This window comes from Arachis hypogaea, chromosome 2, assembly GCF_003086295.3.
Source record: "Arachis hypogaea cultivar Tifrunner chromosome 2, arahy.Tifrunner.gnm2.J5K5, whole genome shotgun sequence".
Classification (NCBI taxonomy): domain Eukaryota; kingdom Viridiplantae; phylum Streptophyta; class Magnoliopsida; order Fabales; family Fabaceae; genus Arachis; species Arachis hypogaea.
This window is the reverse complement of record NC_092037.1, coordinates 100,009,367-100,027,924: the sequence shown is the minus strand read 5'-3', so window position 1 is coordinate 100,027,924 and position 18,558 is coordinate 100,009,367. Positions and strand designations below refer to the sequence as shown.

Below are 18,558 nucleotides of genomic sequence, written 5' to 3'. Positions count from 1 at the left end.
TCATCATCTTCTTCTTCTTCTTCATCATCATCATCATTAGTATCTGTATTTTCATCATCATGTTCCTCGTCATCATCATTAGTATCTGTATTTTGATCATCATATCCAAAAACCTCAGCAACAATGGTGCATGTGTTATCCACAAGAAACCCATTGTTAGGACTTAGAAATTCATCTGAAGATATAAACGATTTGTAACCAAATTTAACGTTCTCTGAGCTGAACAAGTGCCTGTTCTCTGCCAAAACAAAATCATACGTTAAAAGTAGTAAAAATAATGGTATAAAATATATTCATACTTATATAAAATAATGACAATAAATTTGGAGAAAATTAAATTAAATTCTATAAACGCACGGTGTCTAATATATGAATCCTCTGGTAAATGCTAGTATTTGCAAATTAAATCATTTAAAAATATAACTATTTATGCTTCAAATGAAAACCCTATATTCATAAGAATAGTACACATAATTGAAGCTGAACAGCAACATGATACCACAGATTTCAAGCAATTGAAAGTGAAGATGAAGAAAAAATTAAAAATCAATAATTTTTAGTATATTTGGCTATTATTTAATCAACATAAATATTAAATTATTTTTAACAAATAAATTTTAATAATTTATACGTATAAATTCTAAAAAAATATAGCTATAAACAATATCAAATTATATGTGCAAAATTTTGATAAATATAAATATAAACTACATCTCTTTTATGTAAAAAAAAAATAATAATTACTTAGCATTGCTAAAAAAAGATTAAGAAAGATACTTGTCCTAGTTTTGGTCTTTTTGCGACAGAATTCATTAATTAGAGACAACTTGAAGCAAGCAGATCTGGTTTTGGCATTAGCAATGTCCACAGCATCCAAATAAATTGACAAGCCTTTTCCGGTGTTGGCAGCTTTTGGGGTTATCATAATCCGCCTACAATAATCAGATTTAGAGGAATCATTAAAAATTTGAAAGTGCATGCATGCATATAAATTGAAATAATATATTATATATACCATGGATAGGACCCAGTGAAGAAGGTTTCGGAGTGGAGCTCCCTGCATTCTACTAACTCGTAGAAATTTTCTATGGTCCAAGTGAACTTCACAATTGTTTCAACCCGAAAGTAAACCTCCATTTCTAGAACCTAACTGTATTTCTCATTTGCTGATTCAGTAACTTAAAGCGACAAGGTAGGACTTCGGTCTTATAAACATGCTTAATTACCCAAATCGTTATCTATTATGTGTCTTTAAGGCACAGGTTAAATGTATAAATTATTTTTTTAAAGTAATTTTTTATATTTATTAAATAAAAATATTTAAATTTTTTTATTAATAATAATAATACATATTAGTTAAATTCTTTAAAATATTAAGTTTTTAATATTTATTTTTGTCTGATATTATTGTCTTTTTTTTAATTTGATCTATTTAATAGAAATAACTGTTTTAAAAATTTTAAAATTTTTTAAAGATTGATTTATATATCACTTTTAAAATCAGATTAGAGAAAGACAAATTGTCTAATAAAAATTAATATTAAGATTTATTTTATGTATTTTAAAATATAAGAGATCAAAATGTCTAATTTTATAAATTTTAAAGGTGGATTTAAATAATTACTCTTTATTTAAAGTATCTGTCAATTAATAATCCATTTTTTAAAAATAATAGTAAACAGAAATCATTATTTTCATTATTGCATAAGTTAATTCACAGCCTTGAAAACAATAAATTTAATTGACGGTTAACTTTATTATAAAGATTTATAGATTTATATATATTCTTTAACTAATTAATTTATTGAGAATATGACACTTGTTAAAAATTGTTCTGAAGTGATCTGAAACTGGATGATTAAGTTAAGATAGAAGGTTCAAATGATGTAGGATAGTGGTATCCGACTTGTTCATATTGGGAAGTCGCCATTCGAGTTGTACGAATGTATTTGAATAGGTAGGGGATAGTATTTATAAAACACTTTGATGTTTAAGTCAGCAAAGAGTTAAACAGATTTTAAGTGTATTGGAATTTAAGTTTATCTAATGGTATCAGTGTATTTATAGAGAAAGAATCAATAACCACCACTAAAATAATACCACTTCTGATAATGGATAACCATTCTTTTATTTTAGAGATATTAGAATCTCTCTTATTAAAGTGGATAAAAAATTTAGAGAGACAGATACTTACTTAGATAAATGCTAACTGTTTATTTATATTGACTCCAATTTCTTAGTGAAGGTGGGATAGTCAATAAAAACTATTCTTCTAGATTGAGTCTTTTAATTTAATTAATTGGATCTGCTTATGTTTTAGAGTAGGTACAACAAAAACAATAAAAATCTGATTATTATTTGAGAATGAAAAGGCACACATGATGATGAACTTGGTTTGATCGTAAATTGAAAATTTGTAATCAATGAAAACGGCCAATAATTAAGTAGAGTAGTTTTTTCGTAGTTCAAAATTAAACTGAGATTTTCATCGTCCATGCATTTAACGCTACACTACGTCACTACACGCATGTGAATTGTGATTAATTATTAATTATTAATTATTAATCTCCACCTATACATATTCCTACCCTCATTGAACATTGGAAATACATAGGCCAATGTATTGAAAGAATAATCCAGAATTGGGGTAAAATTCAAAGTTTAAAGTTTGAACTCTATGAAGAGATAAATTAAATGGGGATGAATGATATTTTATATAGTAAAATTGAGTAGAAGTGATGAGTAGTAAAAAAAGAGAATCAGATTGGCAATACATCTTAATTACACCTGTTAAAAATAAAAACATTAACATACATCAGAGAAAATAGAGAGTAAAAGATTTAAATCTAAAAATCAATTTAAATTTTATGATAATCAAATCTTAAAATTTTTTCTCTTATTATTAGTTTATTACATCCACAAATATATTATTTTTATTTTAAATTAAAATTTTAAATTCTTATATCATTAACCCTAAAAAATATTTTTAAATTATCACAACATATTTTATAAAAAAAAAATCTAAAACCTCAAATTCGTTAGTCTCAATTTATTAAAAATTAAAAATATAAAAAAGTTTGTTGATTTATTACTTATAAAATAAAAAATAAAAAATAAATAATAACCAATCAATTTCAATTCGTGGATTATAAATATTATATATTTAAAGTTATAGATATTATACATATAAAATTATGAATGTTAAATTAGATATATTTTAATAACTTTAACTATATAAATTTTATATATATATATTATGTATTATAAAATTAAAATAAAATATGAAAAAAATTATAAAATAAATTATAAATATAATTATTAATTGATTATATTAAAATCAATAAATAAATATACATACAAATATCAACTAAAAAATATTAAAATAATTTAAAATCATGATATATTATTAATGCACATGTGAGATAATTTAAAAAATACGTATCTTAAAATTGAATAATATTAATCATAAAAAATAATTAATTATGGACATTATATATATAAAAATATGAATGTTATGAGTATGAAATTATGGATATTATTTATATAAAACTATAAATATTATATGTGAAATTATAAATATTAAATTAAAGATATTTTAACCATTTTCCCTACATAGAACAAGAAAAAAAAATATAAAAATTATGTGTATAATAGACTGAAAATTGGCATAGATATGATATTATTAGAGAATAAAAGATAATATATATCTTTGCCATAATAGTAAAACAATTTGAATAATACTAATATACTTTTTACTATTATTAATTTATTATTATATAATTACTGCATATCTTATTCAATTATTATTAATGCATATCTTTTAACTATATATATATATATATATATATATATATATATATATATATATATATATATATATTATAGTTAAAAGATCAATAACAAAAATTAGTCTATTTTTTATTAATTTTTTTATTTATCAAACATTTCTAATTTTTATATAACACACATTTCTTGAATTATAAACTTAAATAGCATTTATATTAACATTATATATTATTCTAGAAGCTTTTTGAAGAAGGTTCGTTTAGCAGGGTTGCCTGGTACTGAAACAAAACAAAATCACTTTCCTCTACACTGAGTCACTAATAACCCACTTGGAGCCACTTTTCTCACTTCTTGTTGACTTTAATTTCTTTATTTCCTCTTATCTTACCATCTTTAATTTAATTTAATACTTCTGCATTAGTATTTTCGTTAGAGATATAATAATTTATGTGTTTTTTATTAGTTTAAATTAAAAAAAAAATAATTTTATAATATACTATTAAAATTTTTATGATCTAAAAATTTAGATTTTAATTCTTGTTGATTTAAAAAAAATTAACATAATTCAAAAGTTTAAGCTAATCATAAGAAATAGATGAATAATTATATTTCTAAAGTATTTTTAGCTAACACTTTTAATGGTAGAATGTTATAAATTGTGGAGGTAAGTATTCTTAGAAAAATATAAGTATATGTATAAATATATATGTGTCCCATCAAAAAATTATATTTGTCTCATATTAAAAAAAATATCTATTAAATTTTGTGTTAAAATATTTATTTTATATATATATATATTTTAGAATTAAATTTTGATATATTATTAGTGTAAAATAGTTTTACACATACATTTAATTATACCTAATATCATATCATAAAAAATAATTATCTTTTACATTGATTACATTTGTGTGAATAATCATCCAAAAGAATATATAATGTAATTAGATAATTGTGTAAAATATGTTATATCGTTAATACATTAAAATTAAGTTCTAATTTATATTTAAAAATATAAGATAAAAATATATATTAAATTAATTTAATAAAAAACAAAATATTATTGTAGCATTATTTAATTAATGAATTCATTTAGTTAAAGTTTATATGCTTACATTTTTTTACTCGACTTTAATATTTACTGATAAATTAAAGAATTTATATGGAACATCTATTTTGATAATTAGTTCTCAAACATAAATTAAAATAAAAACAAATAGAAATAATAACACATTTTATATTTTTATCTATCTAAATAACTAACTCTATTATTATTATTATTATTATTATTTAAAATTAATTTTTATTAAATAATTGAATAATTATTAAGTAATCTATAAAATATATAATAAAGATATGAAAAATTCGGTGCATAATTTTTTTCTTAAAGTACCATTTATCGTACATAATTCATAAAAAAATATATTTTACTTTTATTATTAATTAAAAAATAATATATTTATCATCTTGATTAATCTCATATTATTATTATTATTATTATTATTATTATTATTATTATTATATATTTAATGAATTAATAATCACATTATTACTTATCAATATATCATTATTGATAATAAATAAATATATAATTATTTAATATTTTTACATTATTTATTTTTCATATGCTTTTAGTTGATATGTTTATAAGATTTTTTTTGTTCTTTTATATATTATATGTTTGCCCTTATTGCTTAACATTTTTGGATTTATTATTGACTATCAACTCATTTTTTATAATTTAATAATCTAATAACATACTTAATTTATATTTTTAAACATTATTAACTTATTATTAACAAAAAATAATAACAGTTTCTATCTCTCGCACTCTTGTTCGTTGTTATATCTCTTAACAATTTCTATATGCATATGTATTATTACTTCTTTAAATGTTACTAGCTAACATCTTGTTTTTGGTATATATTAACTGATGACCACTAGTGACTAGTCAACCAAATCCATTTTATAATCTCCATGAGCCAAACAAATTAATTATCATCTGACTTTTCTCATGCGACAATTACTTCTCCATATGTCGGATGTCATAAAATTAAAAAAAAAAACTATATTGTAGAAAAAAGATAACCAACTTGTTATCTTAAAACACTTCTCACATAGCGAATTTAAACTAAGAAATCAGTACTAGCCAGCTTCCGTTGTTGATCCTTAATTTGTTGTACATGAATCGTTAATTGCCTTGTTGCATTGTCACATCTCTAAAGTCTAAAAAACCTCTTTCTATGAGCATTGAATAGTTTCATGCCACGTATTCAATGTGAAAATGTCGGTGCAAACTAGCTAGCCTAGTTGGGTTAGTTTAACACTCTTGTCTTTTTCACAGCATGCATAATGACTTATTTGTACGGATTTAACAATTAACCTATGCTCTAAGTATACAAATTAAAGTTATTTTTAGTAATATAAAATTTTAATAAATTTAAAATAAATACATTGAGAATTAAATTTTATATTATTTTTTATAAAGAATTTTTTAACTGGTAACTTTGTCATATGTGCTAAACTCTAAAAAGAATAAATATATTATTTTATATCACTACTTAACTTTGTCCGTAGATATTATAAATTAATTCATTTTTGTTATAAAAAAAAGTGAGATATTCATAATATATAATATAGGTAAAAAATGAGTCTATTCATCATCAGTATAGAAAATAAGTTAAAAAATGTTTTCACCATGAATTATTTAATTATTTTCATCAAGATTAGAATGCATCAAAGTATCCTACAGGTACAAGTTGCTGCACTAATTAAGACATAGAATAATTGGTTTTGGAATCAAAATTGGATTCTCTTCAATTATGATGGGTGGTGGCACCCCATGAATCCATGATTGAGAGCGAGGCTAACCAATAAGTCAATAACTAACTCATGCACAAGAAATTAAAACATTATTAGAATGAAAATTCAAACCTTGCTCTGGACGGACCAAGTCATTAGCCTTATTACAATATTGATCTCATTATTATATATATCTCATGTACCATGATATATTAATATAAAAATGGGGAAAATTTAATGTAAATGTATATATTTTTAACATGCATGGAGGTGTGTACTATATCTTTTTCATCTTTTTTTTTTCTACTTTACCCTTATTTTTAATTTTTATATATCAAAATTACTTAATAAGAGAGTAAAATACTTATTAAATTTGATTAATATCATATTGATTATAATTACTGACATTTTTCAAGAATAAGTTAATCTAGATAAAATAAATACATTATAAATTTTTGTATAAGATAAATTAAAGTTAATGTCTATCATTACAATAATAAAGTACCAAAAGTACTGTACCTTACATATATAGCTATGAACATGAAGTAATCATATGTTGCAATTTCTAAGATCAATAACTCTAGGTATGTTAAAAAATGTTACAAGAGAAATGACATATGATTAATAACAACAAATTCATTAACCACATGTTAATAATAATAACAAATTCATCATCATTATTATTATTAGAACATGGCATAACCAATAGTAGCATTCACATCCATCTTTTGAAACCCTTTTCTGACTTGAGACAAGTCTTTTCTTGCAATCTCAAACTCAGCTTCAGCAGCAGCAAGTTCCCCTCTCAATTTCTTCATCTTAATTTCCAAACCAACAACATGATCCACCAATTTCTTCAATTTCTTTGTTTTTTGCAAGTGAGCCTTCACACTCAATGCAGCCTCAACATAAGGCTGAAGCCAAGCCAATTCAAACCCTGAAGACTTCTCAAGTTCATCCCACAAACCTTGAAGGGTTTTTATGTCATTGTCATCAATGTCCTTAACCTTCTTTGTCTTAAGAAAGTGAAGAACTTGGCCTAATGATGTGAATGCCCATAACCTAAAAGCTTGAGTCCTATTCTTTTGGCTATGTAAAAGTGAAGGGTGCCATGTGCAAACTTCTTCTAACAATGGAATGTAATCTTTTAAGGCTTGCAAATCTATTAGGTCTCTTAGTCTTAGTTGTTTTTTTGATGAAGCTTGGATTTCACTATTGTTACCTAATAATTCATTTGGACTAGACCTTGATGATGATTGTGATGATGATGTTGAGGGGCTATTTGTAATTTCATCACATGAGGATCGAAGATTAGCATGATTTGTTGTTGAAGGTGGTGGATTATTAGTGTTATTGTTATTATCTAAGATGGAATAATCATCATTGATTGGGTTTATGATGTTGGTGTCTAGAGGTGGTGGAAAATTGGAGACACAAATGTGTGCTTCAATGATGCATGTGTTCCTCACAAGGTAACCTTGTCTATGGTCATGGAAATCTTTTAGATTCATGAAGAATGAACCCCAACATCTATGTCCTCCATTGAATTTCTGTTGTGTGTCTACAATTCATAGGTAAAGGGAAAAGGGAAAAAAAAACTCCAATATAAGATATTTTATTTATACAAACATAATCTTAAAATTTTCACAATATCAATATTCTATTGTTCAACATCATTAAAGAGGTATTTTAATATGTATTTTGTATTAGTAGCTAATTTGATATATATTTAACATGATTGTAATACATATAATAATTTCATATGACAAAATCAATAAAAAAATTAAGTATGTTTAATTGTTTATCTATATTATTTTGGTGAAACAATAATCTAGCACACTTGTTTGAGAATATTAACTGTTTGTTTTATCACTCTAAATCTTATGATTATTTTTATTGGAAGAATAAAAATCACTCTAAATTTTATATTTTTCGATTTAAAATAATGTTACACATTTGCTATGCTAATACTATATATACAATAAAATCAACAACAAATTAAGAAAATTAAACAACTAATAAATAAGATTAGACATGGATAGGTGGCTTACCCTTCACAATTGACTTTCTTCTATCAACTTGATTGATTAGAGCCAACTTGAAGAAAGTGTTTCTTGTCCATCCATAAGGAGGTAAATTATCAGCAACCATTAAATACAATGAAAAATGATTCACATCGTTCCTCACTGGATGCACAACAAGCTTCCTATCACATAAAAATCCAGACACATACATAATACTTTAAGTTAAGAGATATTAATAAAATTTCACAAATTCAATAGAAAATAAAGAATAAAAACTTGATACATGTTTTTAATTTACTAGTACTTAATTATATTACCATGTATAGCCACGTATTTTGAAAGCCTTGGAGCTTAATTTGGTGATATCTTTCTTTGTGAAATCTTCAATTTTCCATGTGAATATCTCAAAATCAACACTACTTCCCACCTTATTTCTCATTCCGTTTGGTGCATCTGGCGGCTACTATGAAAAACTAATTTATGACAAATAAAAAAAAACACAAGAAATTAATTATTAGTTCAAACTAATTTAAGAAAAATAATTAAAAAACACATGAAAAATTGAAAATTACTTAATTATTTTTTCCAAACAATAAAAGAAATAAAAAAAAGAAAAACCAATTGGGGGGGAGGGGGTACCAGATGTTGGAGCATGAAGATGAAGCTAGAGCTTTGAGTTTTAGGTGGTGATGATGAACATGAATATGATAGTTTGGAATGAAAGAAACTGATGAGAGAATAATGAAAGAGAAAGAAGTGATTGTTTAATGCTAGAGTGGTAATATATTGTGAATTAATTAGTCAAGTCAACGAACAAGATTCTTATTATGCAAGGAAGCATGTTAGCTAGCTTAGCTTGTACTATATTTAAATTAATTAATTCAAGGTGATAGAAATATCAAGGAAAGAGCATGAGCAGAATTTGGACGTTAGGGGTCACTTCTACTGTTCCACAATAGTATATTCTGACCCTTTTATATATTAAAAAACACAAAATAAATTTTTAATAATTAATGAGTGATTTGTGAGAATCCTAATAGGTAATTAAAAAATAAAAAATATTCAGAGCTTGTTTTCATAAAATAATTAATACTAAATCTACTTAAACTTGTTTAACAGATAAATACATCAGGGATGTTTTAATTGTTTGATGTGTAATCTAGAATTTGAATAAGCTAAGCATAGGTATACCTCCTTACCTGGATAATAATAACTTTTTTTTGACAGAATGAAAATAAGTCAACAATAAAATATGTAGGTTATTAATACACACCTAGCTAATAGTAGGGATACTATTATATATTTAATTTTAATGTATTGATTTTAGAAAATCATTTAATTATATTTATTTTTTTATAAATATTTACATTTTTTATATAAAAATAAATTTTTTCATTAACATAATGTTATATAAGTAGATATTTATTTAAAATTATTTTACACGAATTGTACACTAAAATTAAGTTCATTATTGTATTATTCTTTTTCGTTTGATCGGTTCACATTTCAATATATAACCAATTATCCGATATGAATCTTTATATGTATATTTTTATTAGCAAATTTATATTTTCCAAATAAAATACAATTATATTCTTTAACTACTTGATGCGGCTGTTCTGTTTTATACTTTTATATGCATTCAATCTTCCTCATTAATTTGTGTGCTAACAATGACATACAAACAGATTGCAAATTATAATAGCTGTGGTCCATTATTTCGTGTTAGATAATGACCATTATAGCCTATATTCAATTCTCTTTTCTGTTTTTCAAAATAAAATAAATAGATTTGATATGATAGCTGGAGTCTAGGGGTATTCATGGATCGGATTTGATCCGCATATTCGCAGTATTTATCCGAATCCAATCTGATCCGATTTGTAAGGCTTTCGGATCGGATCGGATTGCGGATTTTGTGTCGGTATCCGCATATCCGATTTGCATATCTGCGTATCCGCAAAAATAAAGAAATAAATAAGTAAATAATCTTTTTATGTTTTATTTCAACTAATAATTATCATATATGTTGTATTATTTTTTAATATTTAAGAAAAAGTATGTTTAATATTATTTTAAAAGTAAACATATTTAAAAGAATAGAAAAAATGAATTTTATTGATATTTTTTTAATAAAAATAAGCTTTTAAAAATATTTTTGTATTTTGCGGATATATTTGATATCCGATCCGATCCGATCCGCAAATATGCGGATCGGATCGGATCTAACCTTAAAAACTGCGGATATTAGATTCGATCTGATCTGATCCGCAGACACCCTGCTGGACACAATGCTAATCAGATCACCTCAGTTCTGTTGAATTTTTCTATATTTATCAAATTTTTCCAACACATTAATTAATATTTACCTACTATTTTTCGGGAGGTAGAAAATATTTGAATACATCATTATTTTCGATTTATTATGTGGTGATGTGTATTACACAGAAACACTGATTTAAATAGACATTAGAACTGGTCATAAGTATATATATAAATTCCAGAAGAATGCAAAGTTAGAACTGGTCACATCGAAAAGTAAACATTCTAATTCGCATAACAATCATGTCATTTGTTTAAGGTTTTGCATATGTATGTCATGCACTATATCATATAAATCATTTAATTTAGATTATTCAAGAACTTCATCATAATTAACGATCAAACTGCAAGTAGTAATAAATTTACATAAAAATGTGCCCATGAAATCAAGCAAATTAAATACTAAGTTCAGTCTGTTGTTAAATTTAATTTGACTTGAAATCTGATAAAATACTTGATATATATAATTTTTACCAAAATAAAAAATATTAAAAAAATATTTTTTTAAATATTTATATGCAATATACTAAATTCAATTTTTATAATAATATTTAAATTTTTAAAGTATTTAAAATATAAAAGAATATTTATAATAAAGTATAACAAATTTAAATTTTTTAATAATTATTTTAATTATAAAAAATTATTTTTATATTTATTTATATTTTAACACAAATTTAACAGATTTATTAGATTATTTTGTGAACTTGAACATGATTTATTAATAAATTAAATCAGTTTAAAACTAAAATTATTTTATAACAAATCAGACAAAACCAAATATAAACCAAATTATAAATCCTAACAGGTCACCTCACCTTTTTCTACTCTTAACCATAACTACGCATGAACCCTAATAACCTTAATTGCTTATTTCTATAAATACTTGAAAAATAATTGCCTAAAATCAATTAAGTATTAGTCGAAGTATGTTTATAGGTATCACCCAACTTTTCATTTTGGAGCTTGTTGCAACTTATGATTTCCAAATTCTTAGTTACCAAACAAATATGCATTTGTAACTTTTTTGGTGACTACGTCCATATAGAATTTGTGATAGCAGTTCGGAATCTTCGTATCGCGAATCGCCATTAATATATATTACGTAATAATTAATATTATAATATAATTATTTGTTGTGGAATATACCAGCATCGTTGCTTATAGTATTCCTTCAATTTCGGATAATATTCAAAGTAAACTAAATTTTGTCTACATAAAACACTTGCACCAATTTATGGTTGTATGTCTCAATATTTAATATAACTAGTCAAGGTAAAGAATACATATCTTCATATAATTGCCAGGATGCTTCTCTTATGTTGAATATTGTTACAAAATTTGAGAATTTAAGGATTTAATTAATTAACTTAACTAATCTTTGTCGGTTAATTAAATTCATAAAAATAAATAAATAAGTATTTATACAAGCTTTTGGGGGGTCCTTATATATACTCATTGAGTCCACAAACCGACTCTTAAGTATTTTTTAAAAGGATATATTTGGGTTGCGTCATATAGACATGGCAAATAAAGGATGTATTTTAATATCAATTATTATTATATGTTTTTTAACGTTTGTTCTGGTGTGGAAAGCCATTGTTGGCAACACTTTTCTTCAATGTTTTACACGTAGTCAATCTTCATGCATGCATATGCCTTTGCTGCTGCCAGGTATCAAACAGTCTTCTGGAGAGAAACACACAAAAACAGAGTCTTAAGTTATTTATTTTATTTTATTTATTTATTTATTTGGATCTACACAGTTATCCAATATATATTCATGAACCTCGATATGTTTGTTTTGAGTTTGGGAATAATTATTTTCTAAAAGCATTAAATTCTTTTTCAGAGACAATAATTAAGAAATAGATAATATCATTTATGAATAATAATAATAATAATAATAATAATAGTAATGTACAATTAAATGTAGCATAACTTGTGTTGAGATATATTAATTAAACTTGGTTTTTCATTATGTGTATTATAATTAGGGAAACATAAGCATCAGAGCCAAAAGAAAATGGAAAATCTGAATCAACTTTATTATGCTAAAAGGAGTAATCACATGGAGATGCACAAAGAGGCATTACTGAATGCAAGAAACACCATCATATTAGTTGCTGTTTGATTGCAACTGTGACCTTTGCTGCTGGTAATTGGTATTGCTCCTCCTGGTGGTGTATACCAAGAAGGGCCAATGAAGGGGAAGTAAATGGTGAGTAATACAACAGCTTTTAAGGTCTTTGCAATAAGCAACAGCATAGCACTATTCACTTCTCTATCTATAGTCATTGTTCTTGTTAGTATCATTCCTTTTAAGAGGAAACCACATATGAGACTATTGAGTATAGCTCACAAGGTTATGTGGGTGGCTATTGCATTTATGGCAAGTGTTTATGTTACAGCAACATGGGTTATCTTGCCACATAGTGAAGGGATGCAATGGTTATCTGTTATGCTGATAGCACTTGGTTGTGGCTCTCTTGGGACAATCTTCATTGGTCTTAGTGTGATGCAGGTTGAACATTGGCCGAGGAAATCCCATCCCGATCCCTGATAGTTTTTCGAAGGAGCACGAGACCCCAAACAAAAAAAAAATATCCATTTCAGCCCCTGATCATGATATAGGACTGTGTTGTTTGCCATGACAAGGAGGTGAAAAGGAACTCTCAATAAACTAATACAATGCATTTTTCTATTTGGTCTATGCAGGGCTTCAGTTTTACTCCTTCCTAGTCTTCAAATTTATTTGCTTAAAACTTTCTTTGTTTTGAAATATACACCTCAAGCAGTGGAATATTCTGTGATTAGAAGCACCAAGTAAAGTCGAAAGCTGAATGTTCTAATTAACTAACAATGTCTAAGCTAATAAAATAGTTCAGCACAAAGAGGAAAAAAGAAACTTGAATGAGAGAAACTCAAGGCATGATCATAAATAAATAATTAAATACAATACAAAATCCATATAACTTGAATGAGTCAATTGCATCGCAGTGAAAGTAGTCCCATTTCTCCACACCTAGAACTGACTCAACTGAGTCATTCTCATACTCAAATACTGCAAAAAACAAAGCAAATTAACATTCAGAAGTTGCATAAGTCTAAGTGCAAATTAAATGCCATAGATAGTCCCTCGCAGCTGTGGTACACAGCATGATGAAGAGAATCACACACTTAAATAGATGTGGCATGCTTTATTAAGAATGGATGTTGAAGAACCAAAAAGTGGTGGTAAATCAATGCCAAGTGTACTAACGTGCGGCCATTATTGGCGGTTATGAGTTAAGTTGGTCAAAGAATGGTCGACAACCAACATCACATCTGTGGCGGTTTTCGAATATGGCCGCTGCTATAGCTAACGTTCCTTGCTAGTATAGATAATAATGAAAAAAGTATTAATTATACGATGTTTCTTGTCTGATTTTATTTTTGTGACGGATTCTTTTGTCTGATAATGCTGAAACCTTCAAATTATATTTCCTACGAAATTTAGATTTTAGAATATGAAACTAGAACTAGAGCAATTAAAAATGGATGCAGCATCTATAATGGGTTTTTGGAAGCCATATCCTGTTGACAGAAGTGAGAAGTATCCATGCAAAACAAGCGCAAAAGATTTTAACCAAAAGAGAAAAAAAAACAGCTCCAAAGATTATCTAAGTACACTTTCCATATTCTGTTGACAAAAGTATTCGACTCGAAAGGATCACAGAAATAATGAAACAAGCTCACATACAGCATCCTCTTTGATTTTAGAGGCTACAATTTTCATTCCTTTTACCATTTAACAGAACCACCGTAATCTCAAATACCTAGAGTATGGCCAGCTTTACAGAACCATTGATGAACCTGTAGTTAATATATGATATTCCAAAAACATAGCTACAAAGACTTTGACCTATAGTTATCCAATAAGAATGAAACATTATGAAGAAATAAATTCCAATCACTAGCATCTAAAGAGTAAACATTCCAACTCAAATCCAGAATGCATGCCAAACTTCTTAACAACATTTGTATAGCTGAAAGAGTCACTCATTGCTAAAAACAAAACAGAATGATATAGTATGATCCATCATTACAGCTCATCTAGACTCCAAACATCAAATCCATGATCTTGGACACCAATGATTTTGTTGGAGAAGCAATGGCTCCTCCAGTTTGCCGGGCACTTGAGTTGCCATTCTGCAGATAGTAGGGTCGAGATGAAGCTTTCAGCGTACTTGATTCTGAATTTCTAGCAGACGGTAGAGGTAAGGGCATAAATCCCTGATGGTTAAGCCGTTCATCCAATGCTTGACGTTGCATGGGATCCAAGGGTTTCACACCAACTATTAGGACTCCATTGAGCTGCACTCCATTCTTGTTAAGGGCTTTCTGGGAATCAGAACGATTCTGCATATGCATTGATCTCATCAAAACAGTATGTATGCATAGTTTTGATTGATTGATGCACAACTATTGCTATTTAATCAATAAGTTCAAGTAAGGGAAAGATCGCACACCTGATATAAAATATGCATCCAATTAGCATCTCTAGGACCAGGAACATGTTTCAAAATTTCACCACATTTTTCAAACTCCCTTAAAACCAAATTAGTATCACCTGGAGAAAATCTGCAGGAGGAACTTGTTAACGAAATGATATCAGTATATACAATATAGAAACTAGATCTCATCATATAAATGAAATAACATCCAAAACATAGTTGCAAATTTGACAGGGCCTCGTTGAAAGGTGCAAGAGCATATTCATTCTTTACACCGAAAACATGGTCATTTTGTGGAAGGTATATTTCTTACACAGAAATAGCTGCACATCTTACTTCTTACATTGTTCAAAACTCTTTCCCACTCAGTAAGCTTTCTTTGTGTGTCATAGGAAAATTTATGTTATTTTATTCACGCTTTCTTTGCATACATGGCAACAGCATAAGGTGCATAATCACAATGAAATATATATAGTGGAATAGGATTAAGGTACTACAATCAATAGTCAAGACTTAAATGCTGAAGTAAGATAGGCCATTACCCATAAACAGTCACCCACTCTTCCTCATTGAGATTCCCAGCTGGCAAAGAATTCCTTTGAACCTCTGGCCTTGCTACTTCCAGCTGCGGAGGGAGAGTTATAAGAGCACCAGGCTGAACCACACCCTCAACTGGTGAACTCCTTCCCTTTTCATCTTGTTCTCCGGCACTCTTTGCAGTTGTGGGTGACCACCAACTCAACCCTGGTGAGCTCTGCTGGCTTTGTTGCACCCCTCTTAACACATAAGATGTGCTGGCCTCGGATTTGCTTTTCAATGGAGTTGAAAATTCTCTATTTGAAGCTTGAACTGGAGTCCTAATATTGGATTTAGACTCCGGGGATATTTGGTAATCCGGTAAGCCTGATTCAGGAGAAAAATCTGACCTGTCTTCCAAGGTGAAAACAGGAGGAGGTGGAAGGTCCGAACCACCAAAATTCTCACGCCACAGAGCAGATACTGCAGCTGCCTGTCCCGGACTTGAAAACTTTCCTCTCCTGGCAGAAACGGGCGAGGCTAAATCCTGGAAAAACAAAGTCTGTCTACCAGACTTTGGAGTTTTGTGCACTGTGGTGCTCATGTTATATTCTTAATCTCGCAGAATCAAATTACTAGCTGCAAAAGCAAACAAAGAAAACGGCTGCATTAAAACAAAATTCGCTGAGAAATTCATGATAAGGATATGGATTCCCAGAATTCAATATAACTAGTAGATTTACCTTGCAGCTAAGGTAGCTAAAATCATAATTTATGAAGGTACAGGCAAGGGCTTAGTATTTGAAAACCCTATTATTAAAGTACGTATCAAAATTTGGTTCATTTTCATCAGAGAGCTAGAATTCTTGAAGAAGAAAGAAGCATCCAAATGCAAATGACACAATAAAAGTGTCATGTAAAGTGTAAGAAATCAGAGAATAAAAGGAGGAAAGAATTGTGTTGAAATTAAAATTTTCAGCTAAGAATCAGAGACGAACACTTTGACTTGAATGAGCTATCTGGAGCTGCAATTAGGCATATAAAAGGATCGAAACCGCGACAATAAAGAGATGAAGATGAATTCAGAACAAATAAAAAGTAGTTGCAATGAAAAAGGATCTACGAGGAAACGAACAAAGGATTCTTAATCCAAGTTTGTGCTGAGAGAAAGAAAGAAAGAGTACCTGGAAATATGGGAGCGAAGGTTGAAGAGCGATGCAATGGATTCAGATTTCAGAAGAGACGAGATTTTGAGTCCAATTTTTGGGGGGTTTTAGAAAATTTCCCTCCCAAAATCAAACCAAAGCGCTCCTTAGCTCAACTCAGCTGCTCCGTTGCAATAACGTCTCAACTCTTTTCTATTATACTGTTTTGTAGTATTCATTATTCAATTCAAAACCCTAATCCACCTCTCTTTCTTTTTCTTTCCACTTTTAATTAACTTGCCGACAAAACAGATTCAAATCATAGTTGTTAAAACCGGTTCAGTGATCGAACCGGTCAAATTATTAAATTTCTGATTCAATTGGTAAATCACGAATTGAACCGGTTAATTCAATTTTATTTAAATAAAAATATAAAATAGTCAACAACTTAAAATTAAAATTGAAATACATATTTTCAGTGATATTTAAACAACAATTAAATCTTAAACTCTAAAAATAACTAATATAAAAATAGACATAAAATTAGTTAGTACTGTTAGAATAATATTTTAATTTGACACAATAAGATTAACAACCCATAAATTAGAAAATATATTATCTCAATTTTTTTTAATAATTGAGAGAATAAAGTGTGATCTCTCACCATTAATTTTATAAGTGGGACTAAGAATAAATATAAGAGAGAGAGAGCAATAAAAAATTAAAGATTACATTTTATACTCTCAATTTTTTTTTAACAACTGAGAGGATCCATTCTCTATAAACTATGTCCAAGAAGTAGTATCTATCTTCATATGATGTTTTTGGGATGACAGTGTTTCTAATGAAGCCATCTTAAAATCTTATAAAAAAAAATTCAATCAACTAATAGCAAAACAAACCAGCACCATTACAGCAACAACAATAAACAATCAACAAAATTTATAATCAGTGAAATTAATTCATAAACCGATTCAGCAATTAACAAAACTATTGTATATTTAACAATCAAACCACATTCATAATTAGCAAAATTTCTGCATATTCATATTCATAAACTAATTCAATATTTCAATTTAACCATGGCCATATTTATTTCTAATCAATTCATAAACCAATTAACAATAAAATTCACAACAATAACATCAATGAATCTGATCCGTCCGTTGGCTATAATTCGGCTAAGGACTATAAATCGGAATCAATCTGGTTAAAACTAAATACACACGTGCAGAGTACGTGGAGAGTACTTGTTTTGCTCTCCTAACGAACTTATCATATACAATCAAATAACTACGTGCCAACCCAGATGGCACAGGAATCTCTCCGCAAATCTCTCTAAACAAGCTCACTAAAGAGCAGTTATCAAACCCACTAAATAACAGCTCCACAATATCAGAGTAATCGTACCACAATAATTCTATAAATACGTCCACCTCCAATCTTAGGTATAGAACACTATTCATT

General features: G+C 27.4%; 2 protein-coding genes and 1 long non-coding RNA gene across 5 annotated transcripts; 1 reads left to right on the top strand and 2 right to left on the bottom strand.

Annotated features, from left to right (window-relative positions):
- Positions 1–7,029: 7,029 nt before the first annotated feature.
- LOC112756833 (uncharacterized) lies at positions 7,030–9,389 on the bottom strand. Its single transcript, XM_025805450.3, has 4 exons — positions 9,252–9,389; positions 8,930–9,085; positions 8,640–8,794; positions 7,030–8,149 (listed from the first exon to the last, which is right to left on the bottom strand). Exons 2-4 carry the CDS (start codon positions 9,049–9,051, stop codon positions 7,275–7,277), a joined length of 1,152 nt encoding a protein of 383 aa, XP_025661235.1. The 5' UTR covers positions 9,052–9,085; positions 9,252–9,389; the 3' UTR covers positions 7,030–7,274.
- A 3,629-nt stretch (positions 9,390–13,018) lies between these two features.
- Positions 13,019–13,647, top strand: LOC112756827 (uncharacterized). Its single transcript, XR_011874736.1, has 2 exons — positions 13,019–13,155; positions 13,459–13,647. It is a non-coding gene; the product is annotated as an uncharacterized lncRNA (long non-coding RNA).
- Positions 13,648–14,780: 1,133 nt separating this feature from the next.
- LOC112756814 (nuclear pore complex protein NUP35) lies at positions 14,781–17,396 on the bottom strand. Of its 3 annotated transcripts, none has more exons than XM_025805437.3 (4): positions 17,131–17,396; positions 15,973–16,585; positions 15,446–15,557; positions 14,781–15,335 (listed from the first exon to the last, which is right to left on the bottom strand). In XM_025805437.3, the coding sequence occupies exons 2-4, from the start codon at positions 16,548–16,550 to the stop codon at positions 15,030–15,032; spliced, it is 996 nt and encodes a 331-aa protein (XP_025661222.1). In that variant the 5' UTR covers positions 16,551–16,585; positions 17,131–17,396; the 3' UTR covers positions 14,781–15,029. The 3 variants fall into 3 exon arrangements, with proteins under 3 accessions (XP_025661222.1, XP_025661217.1, XP_072077966.1); XM_025805432.3 differs by having other exon boundaries at positions 15,446–15,569; positions 17,131–17,375; XM_072221865.1 differs by having other exon boundaries at positions 15,973–16,971; positions 17,131–17,353.
- Positions 17,397–18,558: the final 1,162 nt, after the last annotated feature.

Bases quoted from the DNA above. Each gene is read 5' to 3' on its own strand.
- LOC112756833 (XM_025805450.3), bottom strand. From the start codon at position 9,051: ATGAGAAATAAGGTGGGAAGTAGTGTTGATTTTGAGATATTCACATGG. The intron at 8,795-8,929 runs GTAATATAATTA...TTTATGTGATAG, and splicing joins AAAATACGTGGCTATACATG to GAAGCTTGTTGTGCATCCAG. The intron at 8,150-8,639 runs GTAAGCCACCTA...TATGAATTGTAG, and splicing joins AAGAAAGTCAATTGTGAAGG to ACACACAACAGAAATTCAAT.
- LOC112756814 (XM_025805432.3), bottom strand. From the start codon at position 16,550: ATGAGCACCACAGTGCACAAAACTCCAAAGTCTGGTAGACAGACTTTG. The intron at 15,570-15,972 runs GTAATGGCCTAT...TTCGTTAACAAG, and splicing joins GAGTGGGTGACTGTTTATGG to TTCCTCCTGCAGATTTTCTC. The intron at 15,336-15,445 runs GTGTGCGATCTT...ATGCATATGCAG, and splicing joins GGATGCATATTTTATATCAG to AATCGTTCTGATTCCCAGAA.